Here is a 19,453-nt window from a genome sequence, read left to right on the forward strand (position 1 = left end):
ATTAAATTAATTTTATTAATGTATTGAAATTTCTGGCATCATTTGCTTCATTGCTTTCATTGCTTTATTTATTTATTGCTTATTTGCTCATTGTTTTGTTTGCTGTGGGACACAGAGTTTTCAGAATGTCTGAGCTGTGGCTTAAAAGAAGAGAGAAGAGAAAAGCACCATAAAAATGTTCATAAAATAATTCATGCTATTTGTGAGCTCTGTTCCTGAACTTCCAATGCCATGTGATGCTTTTTCTTTTTTTGAGGAACAGTTCCAAATTTTTGTCTGTGGTTTATGCAACAATCAGCACCCCTATCCACTGTAACACTCAAATATATATTTTTTTTATAAATGATTGTGACTGTGTCTGCTTGTTCCGTCTTTTATATTGTTGATTAGTTAGATTAGTTGTATTATTGTTTATGTTTAGGCGTAGTGGTGAGGTTAGATGTTCAGAAATATCTATATTATAGATATATAATGTAAATAAAAGTATTGTGACTACATTTACCTACTGTTACATGCTTTATACTGATAATTGTTTAGGTTTTGGAATGGGGTTTGGTTAGGAGATCTAAAATGTCGGTTTGATGGTATAAGTAAACTAATATATTTATAAGCAGTGTTGGGTAAGTTACTCTTAAAAAAGTAATTAATTACTAACTACTAATTACATCTTCTACAGTGTAATTAGATTACTGTACTAATTACTCTTTCTGAAAAGTAATTGCATTATTTATTACTAATTACTTTCTAAAACCTTTATCAACCTCGACCAGATGGAAAATACAAGGATAGACATGAAATTGTTCTTTTAATTCTTTCAAATAAATCCTATAAAATCAAATACATTATTCATGAACTGGCCAAAGAATTTAAGGGGGCTGCATTAAATTAGAAAACATACATTTTAACATTAGATTTTAAATGTTTTATTTTAAATTCACTATTGTTTTATATAGAATTGTTCTATAGTCTACAATTACATCAGAAGTAACTGTAATCCCTTTCTTTACTTTTTCATTGGAAAGTAATTTAATTACAGTAATGCATTATGCCCAACACTGTTTATATGTATAATGAAGCATATTGTGGTAAAACACGTTCGATAAATCTGAAGATTACTGTGCCTATGACTGAATCGTCTGAACTCAAGGATATTTTCATGATGTAGGCAAAAAGTTGATACAGTGACGTCTTTGTCATTAGACTGCTTTGGAAATAGTGCTGTGGCTATTTAAAATAAAGCTGAAGTATGTCATTTCTGAGCAGCTAACACCACCAAACGAAATTGCAAAAATATACATTGTTTTCAAAACAGCTTTCAACCCCCCAAGGATAGATAGTCAAACAGATAGTCCCGCCCCTAACTCACACCATTGGTTGAGTCAAAGTTAGTGTCTCTCAACTCAAAACAAACAGAGGATTTTTTTCCCTCTGCGCCACAGAGACAGTGTTTACCATTTTCAAGAAATTTACTAACGAATGGCTTACTTATAGTTGTCTCTGCATATTAAACTGGGATAGGAGAAAGTACTGTATTTTTACACCGAAAAAGTTACATACCTTAACTTTAGTCATTGTCATTCTTTTCAGCACACACAAAATTCTGCATCATTTACCTGGAACAATTAACGGAACGCAATAAATGCCCATAAAAAGCAAGCAGTGAATGGAATATTCATATGTGTGTGTTTGTTTACATTCTCTATCGATTATAGTAGCTGTATAATGGTAGCATTTGTCAAATGATGATCAAATAATGGGGAAGAGCCATATTATATATCTAGATCTGAGGTTGACTGCACTTTTGGCATTTTAAAGAGCCGATTCAGCTCTTTGGACCACAGTGGTGGAGCGATGCAGTATAGTCCTAATAAAGTGTGCCAGATCACAGTAGTCTACTGCATCCTTCACCACCTAGAAACAACCTGCAAGATCTGGAATCACTCTGTGCAAATTGCACCATTGCCTGACTTGAATAGTTCCTTAAGTGAATCAGGTGCTAAAACTACACAGACAGTGCATGCTGTCAGCAGACACAATTCAGTCTTAGTGAATTCCCTCCTCAGTGTTTTATCACAACATTGTTTTGAATATGAGAGGAATGAATGAAGTCCCATGGGCCCAGTTATGCAGTTGTTAGTGTCCTTTTCTCTGCTGAGCTCAGGCTTTTGGTCTGGTCTGAGAGTGGGTTGTATCCTGCTCTGACACACTCCCCCCTCTTCCTGTTCTTTTGCTATTTATACATATATACACATCTTTAATCATTTTATACTGCAGGGAGAGGAGAGGAGTGAGTAAGTGGGTTAATGAAACGGATGTGGGCTCCTGGAAGGCTTGCTGCGCACTGGTTTTTGGCAGTAAATCATATTGTAATTTTGTCTCCACATGTGAACCTCTGCTTGGACAACATGAGTGAATGAGGACCCATGTCTAGCCTACTGAGGGGCCAGAGGTTGTTATGCTGGAGTGAGTGAGTAGTGAGAGGATTTTAACTGGCACTACTCTTGAGCGTGTCTGTCTGCGTCAGAGTTCAGCTCTGTGCTGCGTCTGCGGAAAATTGACACTCATTGTTTAGAAGCCACTCTGAGGGAACAGACTGTTACCTTACAGGAAATGTTACTGTAACATCACAATTACCTCGCCCTTTCTCAGAGCTGATGCTTCTTTCTGTGCCATGCATTCTTAATCAACCTTCATTGAACTTGACATAAACTGAATACAATCAACACTTTGCATAAATTAGCACTTGCCTATTGTTTAAGATAATGCCTCCATTGTAAACACAATCACAATGGTCACGTAACATTTGCAAAGTTTTGGGAGTGTCAGCATTTATTTGCAGAAGTGAACCGTTATAATTCCATCTACTACCTTGAATTTGTGATGGTTGGCATAGTGATAATCATACAGTAGCATAGTTTTGGTGTCTCTCGACAGTAAACAAGAAACATGGATGTCAACAGCTGTTTGATGATTAATGATTGCTGAGCAATTCTTGGGGTAATTATCAGGACTTAATCTGTGACAGAACAAGCCAGATGTGGCAGCTATTTTAGTGGATCCCCCACCTCATATGCCTTTGAGAGAAATGTATGCTATAACCATATATTAATAATCAGGGACTGGATTCGTTCTGAGCAAAAACTGTATTTTTTCTTTCCGGTTCAGAAGTTCTGCAGCCTCCCTTCCAAATGGTAACTGGTTAGAATAAAATAAAAGAACGGTAAATAACGTTCTTTTTAAAATGAAAGTACTCTGCACTAAGGGGTTGGTGAAATACTAATTGCAGTGTTGCCAGATCTCAAAATAAGCCACTTACCTCACCGAAATAAGTGAAAATATGCAATTTTTTCCCCCTTGTGTGGTGGATTTATCAGCATAGAAATCATAACAAGCATACAGTTAATTGCAGTTAAGTATCATTTTAATTACAGATCTGTTTCTCAGTCTAAACCCGGCAGCATCAAATCTGTATTAATGCATCATATCTAACAATAATTCAGTGAAGACTTGGAAACTTGGAAATATACTTTTTACCTCTAATAATATTTTCTTTGTATCTGGATTAGCTGTGCATGTACAGAATTATACATAGTCCTTAAAAAGTTCTTCATTCACAGAATATGACACCACAATGGGCAATTAGGCAAAGAAATGTGTGATGCAGCAGTTTCCTTATAAATGAAAGCACATGTTTCATTTTTTCGGGAACATGAAGTGGTGTAGTTCCAAAACATTACTGTGATAATTGTGATTAATCACCTGTAGTCTGCATAACACTTTCACATATGAATGCAATCTGTTTATCGAATTTCTCTTATAGGAATAGTTCACCCAAAAATTAAAATGTCATTATTTACTCACCCTAATGCTGCTCCAAACCTGTATGACTTTCTTTCTTCTGTAGTACACAAAAGGCCATAATGCTAGTGAATAGTGATTCCGGTCTGTCAAGCTTGGAAAAAAAAAAAAAAAACGGCACTTTATATCCATAGTAAAAGCAAATGATGCGACTATATTTTAAAACTTCTGAAGCCATACTATCACTTTGTGTGTTGGACAGAATGAAATTAAAGTTGTTATTCATTCTCAAATCAAATCAAATAATTAATAAAGCGGTTAAATCAAATATAGCGGCTACGTCATTAACATCAATCTTCATCGGTTCTTATTGCATCTCGTGACCAAATGTCTTGACATCATGTCGCATGTTTGCTCACAAGATGATTTGATTAGTTTTTGTCCTTTTTCGAGCTTGACAGAATCACTATTCACTTGCATTATGGCAAATAAACCCTGTGGAAACTTTTTAATAATGCACCTTTGATGTTCCACAGAAGAAGAAAGTCATAAGGATTTGGAGTAACATTAAAGTGAGTAAATAATTACAGAAATTTCATTTTCATCAACTCACTAATGTTTTTTTTAAATTCACAGAGAAAAGAATTATCCTTTCTTGAAAATGATTCTTTACACATTATTTAAACATTCATCTGGCCTAATGCAAGTTATTACACTGTAAAATCAAATTAATTGACCTTACTATTTTTTAGGGCAATCGGTTTGCAAACATACTTATTTGGCTCAAGTAAAGTGAACTTAATTATTTAAGTACAGTTCACTTGTTATAAGTAAACTTAACTCATCTGTGATTAAAGTATTGTTAATTATTTAAATTGAGTTATAGCATGTCTTATACAGTATAAGGGAAATTATGACTGGGTTAGCCATATGGCACACTGGATTCGCCTCATTACTTCTTAGTGCACATAAATCTGCACTTTTGTAAAGTACAGTTGAGTAGAGAAGAGTTACTTAAATTTAACAGGCTCCAAGTTCACCAGCGGTAACACTAATTACCCTAATGGTGACTTCACACAAATCAACCAGCAACAATAAAATAACAACAGTAGTCATAAGAACTAAAACTATATAAATTCTTGAATAACAATTATTATATTTCTTCATAAGTTCCCTTGTCTTGACCAAACATACATAATTTATTCAAGCGCAAGGGCCTATGGGTATCCCATACAGCCACAATTGTGTACTTTATAATTTTGAGTAAACAAATAATATTAACAACTTTAAAGTTTAGAGAGTAACAGTGATTTAATTAAAACTAGTGAGAATAGTAAAAATGAAAGCTTAAGTTGATTCAACTATTTTTTTACATTTGAAATAACTTAGTATTTACAACTCACAACCACAGTAGTAACGCTGCATCAGTGTAGATGTTATGCCCAATCGACACTACAACTGAGCATCATGGTGCACCCACCATAATCAATAAAGCTGTCTGATGCCATGCTGCTCTCAGTGTAGACACCTTACTAGTAGGAGCAATGTAGTTTTGTTGTGTCACGTTGTGTTTTTTTTAAAATATTTTTTTTCACCCAATTTGGAATGCCCAATTCCCAGTGTGTTTTTAAGTCATCGTGGCGGCGTAGTGATTCGCCTCATCCAGGTGGCGGAGGTTGAATCTCAGTTGCCTCCGCGTCTGAGACCATCAACCCGCATATCTTATCACGTGGCTTGTTGAGCACGTTGCCACGGAGACATAGTGCGTTTGGAGGCTTCACACCATCCACCGCGGCATCCGCGCTCAACTCACCACGCGCCCTACCGAGAACGAACCACTTTATAGCGACCAGGAGGAGGTTACCCCATGTGACTCTACCCACCCTAGCAACCGGGCCAATTTGGTTGCTTAGGAGACCTGGTTGGAGTCACTCAGCACACCCTGGGATTCGAACTAGCGAACTCCAGGGGTGGTAGCCAGCGTCTTTTACCACTGCGCTACCCAGGCCCCCGACGTTGCGTTTTTTTAATAGAAATGTAGTTTGGCTTTTAAACACAATCTATTTAATTTATGTTGACCCAAAAACACAAACACCACCCCTCCACCACTATGTCGGATCCAGCATCTGCCCAAACCTGCCAGATCCGTCACCAGTCCTTCATCTGGGACCTCATCATTTACATATTAAGTGCTGCATATTATTGTCCTGCAAATGCAGCAATTGTTTGTAAACTGCCATCGACAAGGGTGTCATGTTTGGTTATGCTTGTTAAGGTGCTGCTTATCAGCATGCTCTCTAGACCATTATGGATGGATTGCCACTAGACGTCATGACTATGGTGGAGGAAGTCTCTGTCTCGTACTAATTACATCAGTGCATTAACAACTTCTTGTTATCCAAACCTCTTAACCATGTTTCTGTCCGAGAGCCAGATAGGGTTATCCCCCACACACATGCCGTGTAGAGATACCAGTTATGTGCCAGTGCAAAGGAGTCAGCCGTACACTCTTTCTCTAAATTCTTGATAAAGCCATGTCTGTTTTTCTCAGGAAGTAGTTATCAGGGTTTGTTGTGCTAGAGATTATGTGACTGGCTTAGTAGCAATATGCAAGCCTCTCTTTTAAAGGGATAGTTCACTCAAAAATGAAAATTTGCTCACTTTCATGTTGTGCCAAAACCGAATGGCTTTTTTGATGGAACATAAAAGGAGATGTAAGGCAGAATGTTAGTCTCAGTCATCATTTACTTTCATTGTATGGAATAAAGCTAAAATGGAAGTGAATGGTAACATTTTGCCTAACATCTCCCTTTGACACTTTCTTTAAAGATCTTGTGAAATCAAAATTAAAGTTTTGCTGCTTTTAGTAAAAAGAAAATTCATGACTCACATAGAGGTTCAGAAACCTTCAAATACTATCTTGAAATAAAACACACCCTACCCCTACAACTGTTCAGCGCACCTAGCTGTGTTCTAACTGGCACTGATCATGCCTTTGCAGGGCACTTCAAAGTGAGCACAATCCATGCTGTAGGGTTGTTCCAAACTAATTTTCCAATAAGAATCAATTAAAAAGTGAGTTCTGACTGACCATTATTGCCTTTCAGCCATCTGAAGCTCTCACAGTGGAGGGTAATTGTCTTTGAAGGGAATAGGGCATATGGATGATCACTACTGAATGGGACGCGCTCACGTGGGAGCTGAACGTGAGGAAAATAGCGAGGGGAAAAAAAAAGAGTTTTCTGGGATGTTTAGTTTGAGTAAGTGTTCCTTATTCTTTATACTTAGTGTATTGTGATTCAAAACATGTATATACTATCTTTTACTCTCTTGTTTCTTATTCATTTGTATTGGCACTGGCTCCAGCCTTGCTGTATGCAAAGACCGCAATATGCTGTGTTTGTTTTAGGGTTTGTTATGCAGTAACAAGTTTAGTAAGATCATCATTCAGTCCTCAAGTATTTTGAAAAGCTTGCCGATATTGAGATCACTTCTTAAGTTTCCACGGTAAGCGGCTCTGACATGAGCAGCAAACACTGGAAAGTGATATGTGTGTGTGTGTGGCTATACACTAAAGCCTATTAGTTAGTTTTAACATTCGACATGTCCCGCCCCTACTTCCTTTTTCAGTAGGAAATACGTCAAACACCAAATCGAATCGCGCCAGTCAAAGCACTTCATGGGGACTGTAACAGCTTCACTGAGAACTGACACATAGAAAGAACTCTGAACTCTTGTTTAACATTCAGTATGATAAGCTTGTACAAACTATATTCCTCTTATTTTTCCTTCAACCCTTTCTTCCATTTTCACTAAAGCTGTTAGAGAAGTGTAAAACCTAATTGTCTTCTCGTTGTCTCTCGGTCACTGAGAGATCACCCACCCCACTCCACCATTTCCTTCTCTATGCCGTTTGGATTACACAACCCCTTCCGCCTGAGTGACTGCACCACTGACTCTTTGAATCTGTGCCTGTGCACACGTGTTCTGTGTGTTGATGAGTTGGCTGCTTAACTGGTGATGGTGGTTTACGAAGAGGAACAGTAAGTAGCTGCAGGGGAGAAGCTGGCTGCTGCTTCTGTGTAAAGACACACCGCTTGCTTTCTCTCCTGCAGTTATAAGGCAGTACTGAGGCTGTCGACCCAGTGAAAAGCCTCTGACTGGGTGCTTGATGCAATATACACCCCCACCCACCACAGGGGTAAAGGGGCCCCCAGTAACCTCTTCAGAGAGCTTTACTGTGCATGTGACTAAGTGTGAAAACATGTACACTTGCAATCAGAAATATACAAACCCCCAAAGAAAGTAAGGATTTATAAATTTAAAGTTTTCTGCAGAGCTTGATTTTGCTTTAAATTAAGTCTTTATCAGTTAAATGATATAGCAAATGAACAAAGAAAATTAATGTAGTATTTTAGAGTAGCAGGATATTTTGTTAATACTGCCATGTCACAATTATTCAACCCCTATATAATATTGCTGATTTTAAAACCTACTGCTAGTCTGTATGACCTGAAGTTGGGTTAAAACATGATTAACCCATTGGGAACTCAATAATGACCCTTAATTTGCTTCAGCTGTGATGTGTTTATATAAACACGACCCAGGGATGTGTTCAAGGTGTGTTGCAACCATGGTGAAGACTAAGGAGCTGTCACAAAAGCTGAGAAAGGAGATAATTTTATTGCACCAAAAGGGCAGTTGGTATAAGAAGATTTCCAAGACCTTGAACATTCCTAGAGACACCACTGGGAGCACTGTACGGAAGTTCAAAACCTATGGCACAGCAGCAAAACCAAAATTTCATCAAGAGGCCTTAGCCATCTCATCAAGACAACAAAGAAAAACCCCTGTGTTACTGCAAAAGACTTACAGGATGACCTGATGAAGGCTGGGACAAATGTGTCAGTGGCAACCATAAGAAGATCACTTAACAACCAAGGACTTCATGGCCGGACTCCAGGACGCACACCACTCTTGATCAAGCAGCACAAGAAGGGTCGACTGGAATATGCCAGAAGGAATTTGGATAGGCCTGCAGAGTTCTTGGACACAGTTATATGGAGTGACGAAACAAAACTGGAACTGTTTGGTCGTATGGATCAGCAGTTTGTCTGCCGCAAGAAATGTGAGGCTTAGGAACAGAAGAATACTATCCCCACGGTCAGTCATTGAGGTGGGTCAGTGATTATGTGGGGATATTTTTCTGCTGCAGGAACTGGCAGTCTTGACCGTGTGATTGGCATCATGGATTCACAGAAATGCCAAGCCATTTTGAGGAGGAATGTTACGCCTTCTGTTGTGAACTTGAACCTTGGTGATAATTGGACTCTCCAGCAAGGCAGTGATCCCAAGCACACTTCCAAGTCAACCAAAGCTTGGTTAAGGAATCAGTCCTGGAATGTCCTGGAGTAGCCTTCTCAGTCTCCAGACTTAAATCCCATAGAAAAGGGTGGGATTTAAAGAAAGCAGTTTTGGCATGGAAGCCATCAAACCTCAGTGAACTGGAAGCTTTTGCACAAGAAGAATGGGAAAAGATTCCACGAGAGAAGTGTCAGAAGCTTGTCAGCACTTACCGAAATCACTTATTGGAGGTTATCAAGGCAAAAGGAAACGCCACCAAGTACTGAGGTTGGGGGTTGAATAATATTGCACATGGACATTTGCAAGAGAACTAGATGTTTTTCATTTAAACTTAAAATTATGTCAACTTATGTTATCAAAATTGCATTGCACGTGGACATACAGACATTATTTTGGTCAAGTTTCCTGTCTTGCACGTTTTGCCTGAGAGTTCTGCTGTGTGTAATTTGTGCTGATTTACCATCCAGAATCAGCGGAGTGAACTGATATGTAGTTGTTTCGTTGGTCTGCACTGCTGACTGCTCATTGCTAGCAATGGAGAGTTTGCGTCTCTCAATATTAAGTTTGCATTTGTTTTCCACACAGGTCTCTGAAGATTATCAAAGATGTCATCTAAGGTGCAAAGTTCAAATAATATAGCCCAGGCCAGAAGGACTGTTGAACAGCTACGGATAGAAGCGAACATAGAAAGGATAAAGGTAAATAAACTAGTGCACATCATAATTACCAATAAATATAGTTGATTACCATAAAAAAAACTAAAAATACTAAAAAAGAACTGTGGCTGTACCACGCTACAGTGATGGTATTACATACAATGGCATGTTACTTTGATATACACCAATAAAAAGTTTGGACACACTTAAACCAAATTTATTTTTCTCACGACCGTTTGATCTAAATGCTTATGCATAAGTGCTTGAAATTCTTTTTGTAGATAAATATAAATTGTGCTTAAATGTCTTTACAAAACTAACATTTTTAATGGATAAGTTGGACCAGATAGTGAATAAAAAGCAGCCAACCATCACCCAGTGTACATGGGAACTCCTTTAAAACTGGTTAAAAATTATCCCAGGTGGACACCTCATGAAGTTGCTTGAAAGAATGACCAGAGTGTGCAGAGCTGAAATCTAGGCAAAGGGTGGCTATTTAAAAAAAAATAAAAATAAGATGAATTTGATTTGCTTAACATGTTTTGGTTACTACTTAACTCCTAAACTTTCATGTGTGTTATTTAATAACTTTGATGTCATTAATGTTATTCTCAAATGTGGGGAAAAATTAATTATAAAGAATGGGTAAATGTGTCCAGACTTTGACTAATAGTGCATGCTACTAATTGATTGCCAGGTTCATGTAGCATATTTGCACGATACTCTGATGCTTCTAATAATAACTTGAAACTACCATGGCACATGTCCAAAAGCAATGTTAATTCCACGGTACACATAAAATAAATAAATAAAAACTTAGTATAAGGTAGTATAATGGAATGTTTTAAAACTCTTTTAAATCGGGGCCTGGGTAGCTCAGTGGTAAAATACGCTGGCTACCACACCTGGAGTTCGCTAGTTCGAATCCCAGGGTGTGCTGAGTGACTCCAGCCAGGTCTCCTAAGCAACCAAATTGGCCTGGTTGCTAGGGAGGGTAGAGTCACATGGGGTAACCTCCTCGTGGTCGCTATAATGTGGTTTGTTCTCGGTGGGGCATGGTGAATTGAGCGTGGTTGCCGCGGTGGATGGCGTGAAGCCTCCACACGCATTATGTCTCCGTGGCAACACGCTCAACAAGCCACGTGATAAGATGCGCGGGTTGACTGTCTCAGACGCGGAGGCAACTGGGATTCGTCCTCTGCCACCCAGACTGAGGCGAATCACTATGCGACCACGAGGACTTAGAGCGCATCGGGAATTGGGCATTCCAAATTGGGAGAAAAAGGGGAAAAATTCCCAAAAAAAATAAAAATAAAATAAAACTCTTTCAAATCAAGTCACTTTTATTGTCACAAAACCACATACACAAGTGCAATAGTGGGTGAAAGTGGGTGCAGTTCCGAGCAACATAGCAGTCATGACAGTGATGAGACATATACCAATTTACAATAAACATCAGATTTACACAACACAATTTACATATCTAATATACACAATTACACACAACACAATATACAAATAATAATATACAATGTACAGTATACAATACACACAATATAGAATACACATACACACAATATAGTATACACATTATACAATAAAAATTGTATATATAGTATATATAAAATATACAGTAGGTTGTATTGTACTGTATTGACATTCAAGAAGTCTCTTGAAGTCTTGCTGACGTTGAGGGAGAGGTTGTGCTCCTGACACCAGCGTTCCAGAGTGTGCACCTCCTCTCTGTAGGCTGTTTCATCATTGTCAGTGATCAGACCTACCACCGTCGTATCATCAGCAAACTTAATGATGACATTGGAGCTATGTGTTGCCACACAGTCATGTGTGTACAGGGAATACAGGAGTGGGCTGAGAACACAGCCCTGCGGGGCTCCAGTGTTGAGGGTCAGTGATGAGATGTTGCTGCCTATTCTAACCACCTGGCGTCTGCTTGACAGGAAGTCCAGGATCCAGTTTCACATCAAGTTTGGAGGGCACTATGGTGTTGAATGCTGAGCTGTAGTCTACAAACAGCATTCTCACATAAGTGTTCCTTTTTTCCAGGTGGGAGAGAGCAGTGTGTAGTGTAGATGCAATGGCATCATCAGTGGAGCGGTTGTTGCGGTAAGCAAACTGCAATGGGTCCAGTGAGGGAGGCAGCACAGAGCAGATGTAATCTCTGATTAGTCTCTCAAAGCATTTGCTGATGATGGGGGTCAGAGCAACAGGACGCCAGTCATTTAAGCAAGTGATTTTGGATTGCTTTGGTACAGGCACAATGGTGGCGTTTTAAAGCATGTGGGGACCACAGACAAGGAGAGGGAAAGGTTGAAAATGTCCGTAAAAACACAAGCCAGTTGGTTCGCGCACGCTCTGATGCGGCCCGGAATGCCGTCTGGACCCGCAGCTTTACGGATATTCACCCGTCGGAAGGATCGGGTTACATCCGCTACAGAGACGGAGAGTGAACTAACCTCTGTAGCTTCAGCCACGAGAGTTCTCTCCCCGAGGGCGGTGTTATTTCCCTCGAAACGAGCATAAAAATATTTAGCTCATCTGGGAGAGAGGCAGCGGTGTTCACGGCGGAGTTTTTATACCCTTTAAAGTCTGTGATGATATTAATTCCCTACCACATGCTTCTAGAGTTGGTGGTGTTAAACTGTCCTTCAATCTTGTCCCTGTACTGGCGTTTGGCTGCTCTGATAGTTTTGCGGAGGGCATAACTGGCTTGTTTATGCTCCTCCGCGTTCCCGGAATTAAAAGCGGAGGTCCGCGCATCAAGTGCCGTGCGAACATCGCTATTTATCCATGGCTTCTGGTTGGGGTAGATCCGTATTGTTTTGGTCGGAACAACATCCTCTATGCACTTTCTGATTAAACACGTTACGCTATCAGCGTATATCTCGATGTTGTCATCAGAGGCGGACCGGAACATCTCCCAGTTAGTGTGATCAAAACAGTCTTGTAGCGTAGAATCTGATTGGTCCGACCAGCACTGGATCGTTCTGAGGGTGAGTGCTTCCTGTTTCAGTTTCTGCCTGTAAGTGGGCAGAAGCAGAATGGAAGAGTGGCCCGATTTGCCAAATGGTGGGCGGGCGAGGGATTTGTTGCCATCCCAGAAGGGAGAGTAGCAATGGTCCAAAACCCAGTCCCCTCGTGTGTTGAAACTGATGTGTTGGTGGTATTTTGGTGCGTTTGATTTGAAATTGGCTCTGTTAAAGTCCCCGGTCACAATAAACGCAGCCTCAGGGTGCGAGGTTTCCTGCTCAATTATACTTCCATACAGTTCCTTGAGTGCCCGGTCTGTGTTGGCTTGTGGCGGAATGTACACAGCTGTGATAATGACCACTGTGAATTCCCTCGGTAGCCAGAATGGTCGACACAGAAGCATGAGGAATTCCAGATCAGGAGAGCAGAAAGACTTGATAGAATGTACGTTCTTCTGATCACACCAGGATTTGTTGATCATAAAACATACACCACCACCTCTGCTTTTACCTGAGAGGTCTTTCACTCTGTCCGCTCGGTGCATGGAGAACCCTGCGGGTTCGATGGCTGAATCTGGAATCTCAGCTGACATACAAATTTCTGTAAGGCAGATAATGCAGCAGTCCCTCGTCTCTCGTTGGATCCACACTCTCAGCTCGCAGAGCTTGTTGTCCAGAGACTGAACATTTGCCAGTAGAATACTGGGTAGCGGGGGTCGATTTGCGTGGCATCTTACTCTGATGAGAACACCAGCTCTCCTTCCCCTTTTCCCTCTGCGTTTCCGCGGCCGGGCTGCCCAGACAAAGGGCTCTGCTGGCGTGTTTGTAAACAGCGGGTCGGCATTGAGGAATTTGAAGTCCGGTTAGCAGTGTGCAATTGCAGAACCAATGTCCAGAAGTGTTTGTCTGTCGTAGACAATAAGGCAGACAACATCCAAGACAAAAAACATAAGAATTGTAAACAAAACAAACAAAAAACTGCAATGTTGTGTCGGAGCTCGTAACGCAGCAGCCATACTCTGCGCCACCTTGAGTTGACATCTCCAGTGTACCAGTCTTGGAATATGTTAATACATGGAAAAACAGCCAATGTTTTGTTTTATATAATGTTTCTTTCCTCAGTATAGTGGGTTGTGTAGCCTAGTGGTTAAAGAACTGAGACCAAAAGGTTGTAGGTTCAAACCCCTAAAATGGGCAAACCATCAATATTGTACCTTAAATAGGACACTTAACATCAGGGTACTCCAAATGGGTTGACCTTATGATGTCACTTTAGATAAAAATGTCAGCTAAATTACTAGTTAATGATTAATTTAGTTTTATACTACTACTCCCTCACTAATCTAATGTATTATTGTCTGTCTTATCTGCAGGTGTCTAAAGCTTCTGCAGACCTCATGCATTACTGCAGTGAACATGCCAAGTATGATCCTCTGCTAATGGGTATCCCAACTTCAGAAAACCCTTTTAAAGATAAAAAGCCCTGCACTATATTGTAGTGAGATGCTTGAACTCTTGATGTGTTTTGATGTGCCCTTTATTTTTCCTTTAAAGAGAGAAAATGATCTTCAAACATTCATTCACTATTCGCCTTAAAGTGAACTAAACCTCAAGCCTTAATCTGATTGTATACTCTGGCCTTAAGGCTGAAATGAAACAAATCTCCTGTTTAAACTATAAAAAGAAGAGTCAAAGCACCTAGTAAACATAATCATTTGTGGTGCAATGACAAAGCCAACCCATGAATTCAATTTTAGCTTTGGACTCAGCACAGATGACTTGTTTGCTTTGTGATGCTCCTCACTGATGTGGTTGGGACCGGTGACTTCTGCAAATAAAGGGTGAGATCAGAGTGGGCAGTGCTCAACCTTGCTAGTATCATGAAGCACAGGAAACAATCATATTCAATGACTTCTGGCTGTAATATATACTCCAGATAAGCAGAGCCTCATCAGTGGTGCTTTGACCCCATGTAAATTTTTTTTAATGCATCCAGTCCATGGGAGTGTGTGGGGCTGATGTGAGAGGTGAAATGTCAGCATCACTAATGTGTGAAGGGTGCTTGTGCTTGGTGGAGGTGCCAGATTGACATAATGGTACTCTTGCCCTTCCTCCTTAACTCACTGTCTAAACAATGGCATGATACAAAGCTAACTCCTCCTCTCAAGTCACTAAACTCAAGATTGTGCCCTTTTCTTTTTCTCTCAGTAAATCAGGTGAACTGTGTATCAAAAGTTCATCGACTGCCAAAAACTTGCAGATCAGCATTTCTGGATTGATACAACATTCTGTGTTCATGCATTCGTCTGAAATGCTGTAATGTTTTTTATTTTCTTTTTTTCTCAATAAGCCAAACAAAATGTGTTTATTTGACCGCATTCCACTTCGTTTCGTTCTTTGAAAGCCCACTTTCAGTAATGTTGCAGGATCACATTTCATATACCTTCTGTGAATTCTTTTGAATTCAGTGAATATTTTGACTTGAGTTGTTGCCCTGTGTGTGATAGATACAGTACCAATTCTTTATTGCAGATCATGGTATGCTAATATATTGTAACCCTTTAATTAATTTTATTTACAAGATGCCTTATGTTAATGTAAACCTTGCTTTTGATTGTTTTAATATGTAATCATTCTCTCTTTTTCTATAACAAAGTTTTAATGTCATTGTGCCATCTCATTCTGGGATCTAACAGGCAATAGAAACTAGAAACTGTAGGGAAACAATGAATGCTTTGAATGATTTGTCTGTACACATACACTGAGAAGTTGATAAATTCTATAATGGTAGTTAATTTTGTGACTATTATAATCATGAATTTTGATATCATTCCATGTTTACAACCCCTGTACCTTTTTTGTAAGTGGCTATAATGCAATCTTCTTTGATAACAGTATTCTTTCAGCAAATACATGTTTATAAATTAGTTTGCAGCCTTGCTTTCCTGTTGTTTATTGAGTGATGCATTCAAAGTGACATTTTTGTAATGTTTCCCAAAGTAGTACCGAGTTATAATTGTCACAGTGGCCTATTGTTAATTGGACAGTTGTGTTTTTCTTTATCCTATGGTAATTTCTGAAGGTACTTTTGTATTGTAAATGTCTTGCACAAGCTCTTCAGTCAGCCCTCTTAAATCTTTTTGCCTTTTAAAAATGTTTTAGTATGAAGTGCATTTAGTTTCACCATTTTTTTAGTGAATTTTCCATCTCATAAAAATAACTTGTGCAACATTTCAGAGCTGGGTCCCAATAATTTGGATTGCAGATGTTGTCTTTTCCAACTGAAGTTAAATATTCAGTAGTTTTATTCTCAGTCTTTCTGTCTTGTTTATGTTTGTTCTCTTAACACACCTGTCTATTACAGGCACACAAAATGACAAGGTGTTTATGCTAAATAGATTTGTTTTTCCAGAATGAAATACCAATACTTACAAGACAGCAAAAGTAATGCAGATTTTTATTACCATATGGCCTAACCTTAATCCATTAGGGGAGTAAAAGATGTGGTAACACTTTACAATGAGGTTCCATTTGTTAACATTAGTAAATGCATTAGGTATCATGAACTAACAATAAACAATATATTTTTACAGCATTTAATAATCTTGTTTAGTGTTAAATGTTAGTTTATAAAAATACAAGTGTTTATTGTTAGTTCCTGTTAGTTGCATTAATTGATGCATTAACTAATGTTAACAAACAATTTCTAATTATAAGTATGTTCAATAAACATAATAAATGATGTAAAAGTATTGTTCACTGTTAGTTCGTGTTAAATAATGTAGTAATGTTAACAAATACAACCTTACTGTAAAGTGTTACCAATAAAATAATCTGAGATTGAAAATGCAACCTAAATCATGCCCATTATTGATTTTGTGAACGCGATTACTTCCTGGTTCTGCCCACCTCACAGAATGGGGTTGATGTTAGGGTACTGGAACATTCAGTAGTAACATGTCGACCTCCCGTGTGATTACACCTATCAGCCACAACATTAAAACCACCTGCCTAATATTGTGTAGGTCCCCCTCGTGCCGCCAGAACAGCGCCAACCCGCATCTCAGAATAGCATTCTGACCAACAATCATACCACAGTCCAAATCATTGAGTCCATAAACATTAACTGAAGCTCCTGACCTGTATCTACATTATTTTATGCACTGCTGCCACATGATTGGCTGATTAGATGATTGCATGGATGATTGTTGGTGCCAGATGGGCTGGTTTGAGTATTTCTGTAACAGCTGATCTCCTGGGATTTTCACGCACAACAGTCTCTAGAATTTATCTGAATGGTGCCAAAAACGAAAAACACCCAGTGGGCAAGTTCTGTGGATGGAAATGCCTTGTTGATGAGAGAGGGCAACGGAGAATGGCCAGACTGGTTTGAACTGTCAAAGTCTATGGTAACTCAGATAACCGCTCTGTACAATTGTGGTGAGAAGAACAGCATCTAAGAATGCTATTCTGAGAAGTGGGTTGGTGCTGTTTTGGCAGCACGAGGGAGACCTACACAATATTAGGCAGGTGGTATTAATGTTGTGGCTGATCAGTGTATGTTGTTCTGTCAGCTGTGCACTAGAATCGACACAACGCAACACTTGTTGCAGTGTAAACGTGGCTATAAATGGTTACATAGATGTAAGAAAGCAAGAAGAACAAATGCAATTCAGTATGCAAATAGATGTAAGAAAGAACTGCAATAGACCCTATTCACAGTAGCGCCATCTTTGAGTTTTGACGGGAATGAAAACAAGGCTGTAAGAGATAGACTTACCGTCTCTTCAGTAACATGCACTGTATAAAGCTATCAAAAAGCTTCTAGATCACATCTAATTTTTCCACAACTCATGTTGTTTGGAGTTTTTAGTGTACTCTGAAATTTCTTAGAAAGACATTTTTCAATGTTTCGTCAGTGGAAAAGATAAAAAAACAAAAATAATTTGTTTTTTAAACAACTGTACAACCCAGTGAAGAGACTGTACGTCTATCTCTCACAGTCTCGTTGTCATTCCTATCAAAAATTAAAGATGGCGCTGCTGTGAATAGGGTCTATATAGCAAGTCAGTTTGCAAATATAATGTCATCACTATGTTGAAACTTGCATGGTGAACAGTCTATCAATTTACTGTAAGTCAGTCAATGGGAGATTTTCAGCCTCTAATCTTTAATTTCTTAATAAATATAAAGTTTATAAAAAAACAAAATGGATTGCACATCTAAAGAGTCTGTACATTAAGCATTTAGGATGAATTAATTGCAGAAGTTTCATAATTAGTTTTAGGGGTTTAGAACAAACCTCTTGAATAGAATTTAGAATATCAATACAATGCTGCCTTGCAAACACTCTTAAATTCACATTCTCATAATCTTTTGAGACTATTTCACAGGCAGCATATTTAAATATATCAGGAGATGATACTGTGTAGATTATCACTGCCAGTGCTGGTTAGTAACGGATTGCAGGTAATCTGGATTAAGTAATCAGATTACAAAAACCAAGTACTTGTAATTTAATTTAATTACATGTTAAAATACTTGTTGGATTACAGTTACTTTTTAATGGATTACATGATTACGTATTAATTAGGCAAAGGCATTAAATTGATCATAGTTGATTGATTTCATGACCTGATACTAGCCACTAGCCAGGTGGCTATAATAAAATTAAAGATGAAGAGGTCTGAGCATTTGACCACGAAATTTATAAAAAATTATTTCACTTTTAAGGAGACACAGTGCAAAAACATTTCTGTGCAATGTTAACTCTGCCTTCCAAATATTAATATCCTGTCCAGTGCAAACAAATCTATGTCAAATCTAAAGAAGCATTTAGAGGTGTACTTGCATGTTTTCTCAACTTGACATTTCATATCTAAACTCCTGATGAACACATTGTAATTATAATTTGCATTATCACTCTGTGTTCATATTCACAATTTAATCTACACATAAATGCATAACAGATTGCATTAGTTCAGTAAACGTAGTTTTAGTTTTGCGAAACGCTTTTTCACTCAACTTCAAACATGTAAATGAATGCACTTTTGCTTTTGTGATAACTTTTGAGACTGATTTTTGTGACGTTGATTCATAAAAATAACTGGTCTGATCTGTTACCACACATGGATGGTGTTGGAAATGTTGAAATTGCCGGAGTAAGACCACGTTTGTTTAACATGCACCATGGCACCTGTCCATAATTCTCGAAACTCTCTTTTAAGAAATGCATGTTAAACTCAAACATATTTGTGTCTCTCATTGATGGAGGGCCTAGAGCTCTATCAGCATCACGGGTGAAAAGATGCAACTCGCTTCTTATTTTACACTATGTAAAATACATTTGCAATCCATGCTTCTGAATTTATGGACAAAAGCACTGTTTAAACGATTAGGCCATGCCTTGATGGATAATAATGCAAGTAACTAAACACTGCTGGTACTATATATAGTTGTGAAATACTATGTCTACATCATATACAGTGACCTTCACTAATTATTGATTCTGGAAGTCAGGGGGAAAAAATCAAACCTGGAAGACAATAGTTTAAAAAAATAAGAATAATTTGAACCATCTTTTTCTGCCATCTTAGACAAAACATACATTTAAGTTAAAATGTGTTTTTGTGTTACATCAAGTCAAGT

The 19,453-nt window shown here is 38.5% G+C and overlaps 1 protein-coding gene across 1 annotated transcript in view; it reads left to right on the forward strand.

The window, feature by feature from the left end:
* LOC127446605 (guanine nucleotide-binding protein G(I)/G(S)/G(O) subunit gamma-12) overlaps positions 1 to 16,112 on the forward strand; it is an 80,284-nt gene extending 64,172 nt beyond the window's left edge. The window contains exons 2-3 of the mRNA XM_051707656.1: positions 9,748 to 9,860; positions 14,179 to 16,112. Coding sequence (XP_051563616.1) covers positions 9,768 to 9,860; positions 14,179 to 14,304 — 219 coding nt within the window. The 5' untranslated portion in view covers positions 9,748 to 9,767 and the 3' untranslated portion in view covers positions 14,305 to 16,112. The remainder of the gene's footprint in view (positions 1 to 9,747; positions 9,861 to 14,178) is intronic.
* Positions 16,113 to 19,453: the final 3,341 nt, after the last annotated feature.

The sequence above is a fragment of the Myxocyprinus asiaticus genome, chromosome 9, assembly GCF_019703515.2.
Source record: "Myxocyprinus asiaticus isolate MX2 ecotype Aquarium Trade chromosome 9, UBuf_Myxa_2, whole genome shotgun sequence".
Lineage (NCBI taxonomy): Eukaryota > Metazoa > Chordata > Actinopteri > Cypriniformes > Catostomidae > Myxocyprinus > Myxocyprinus asiaticus.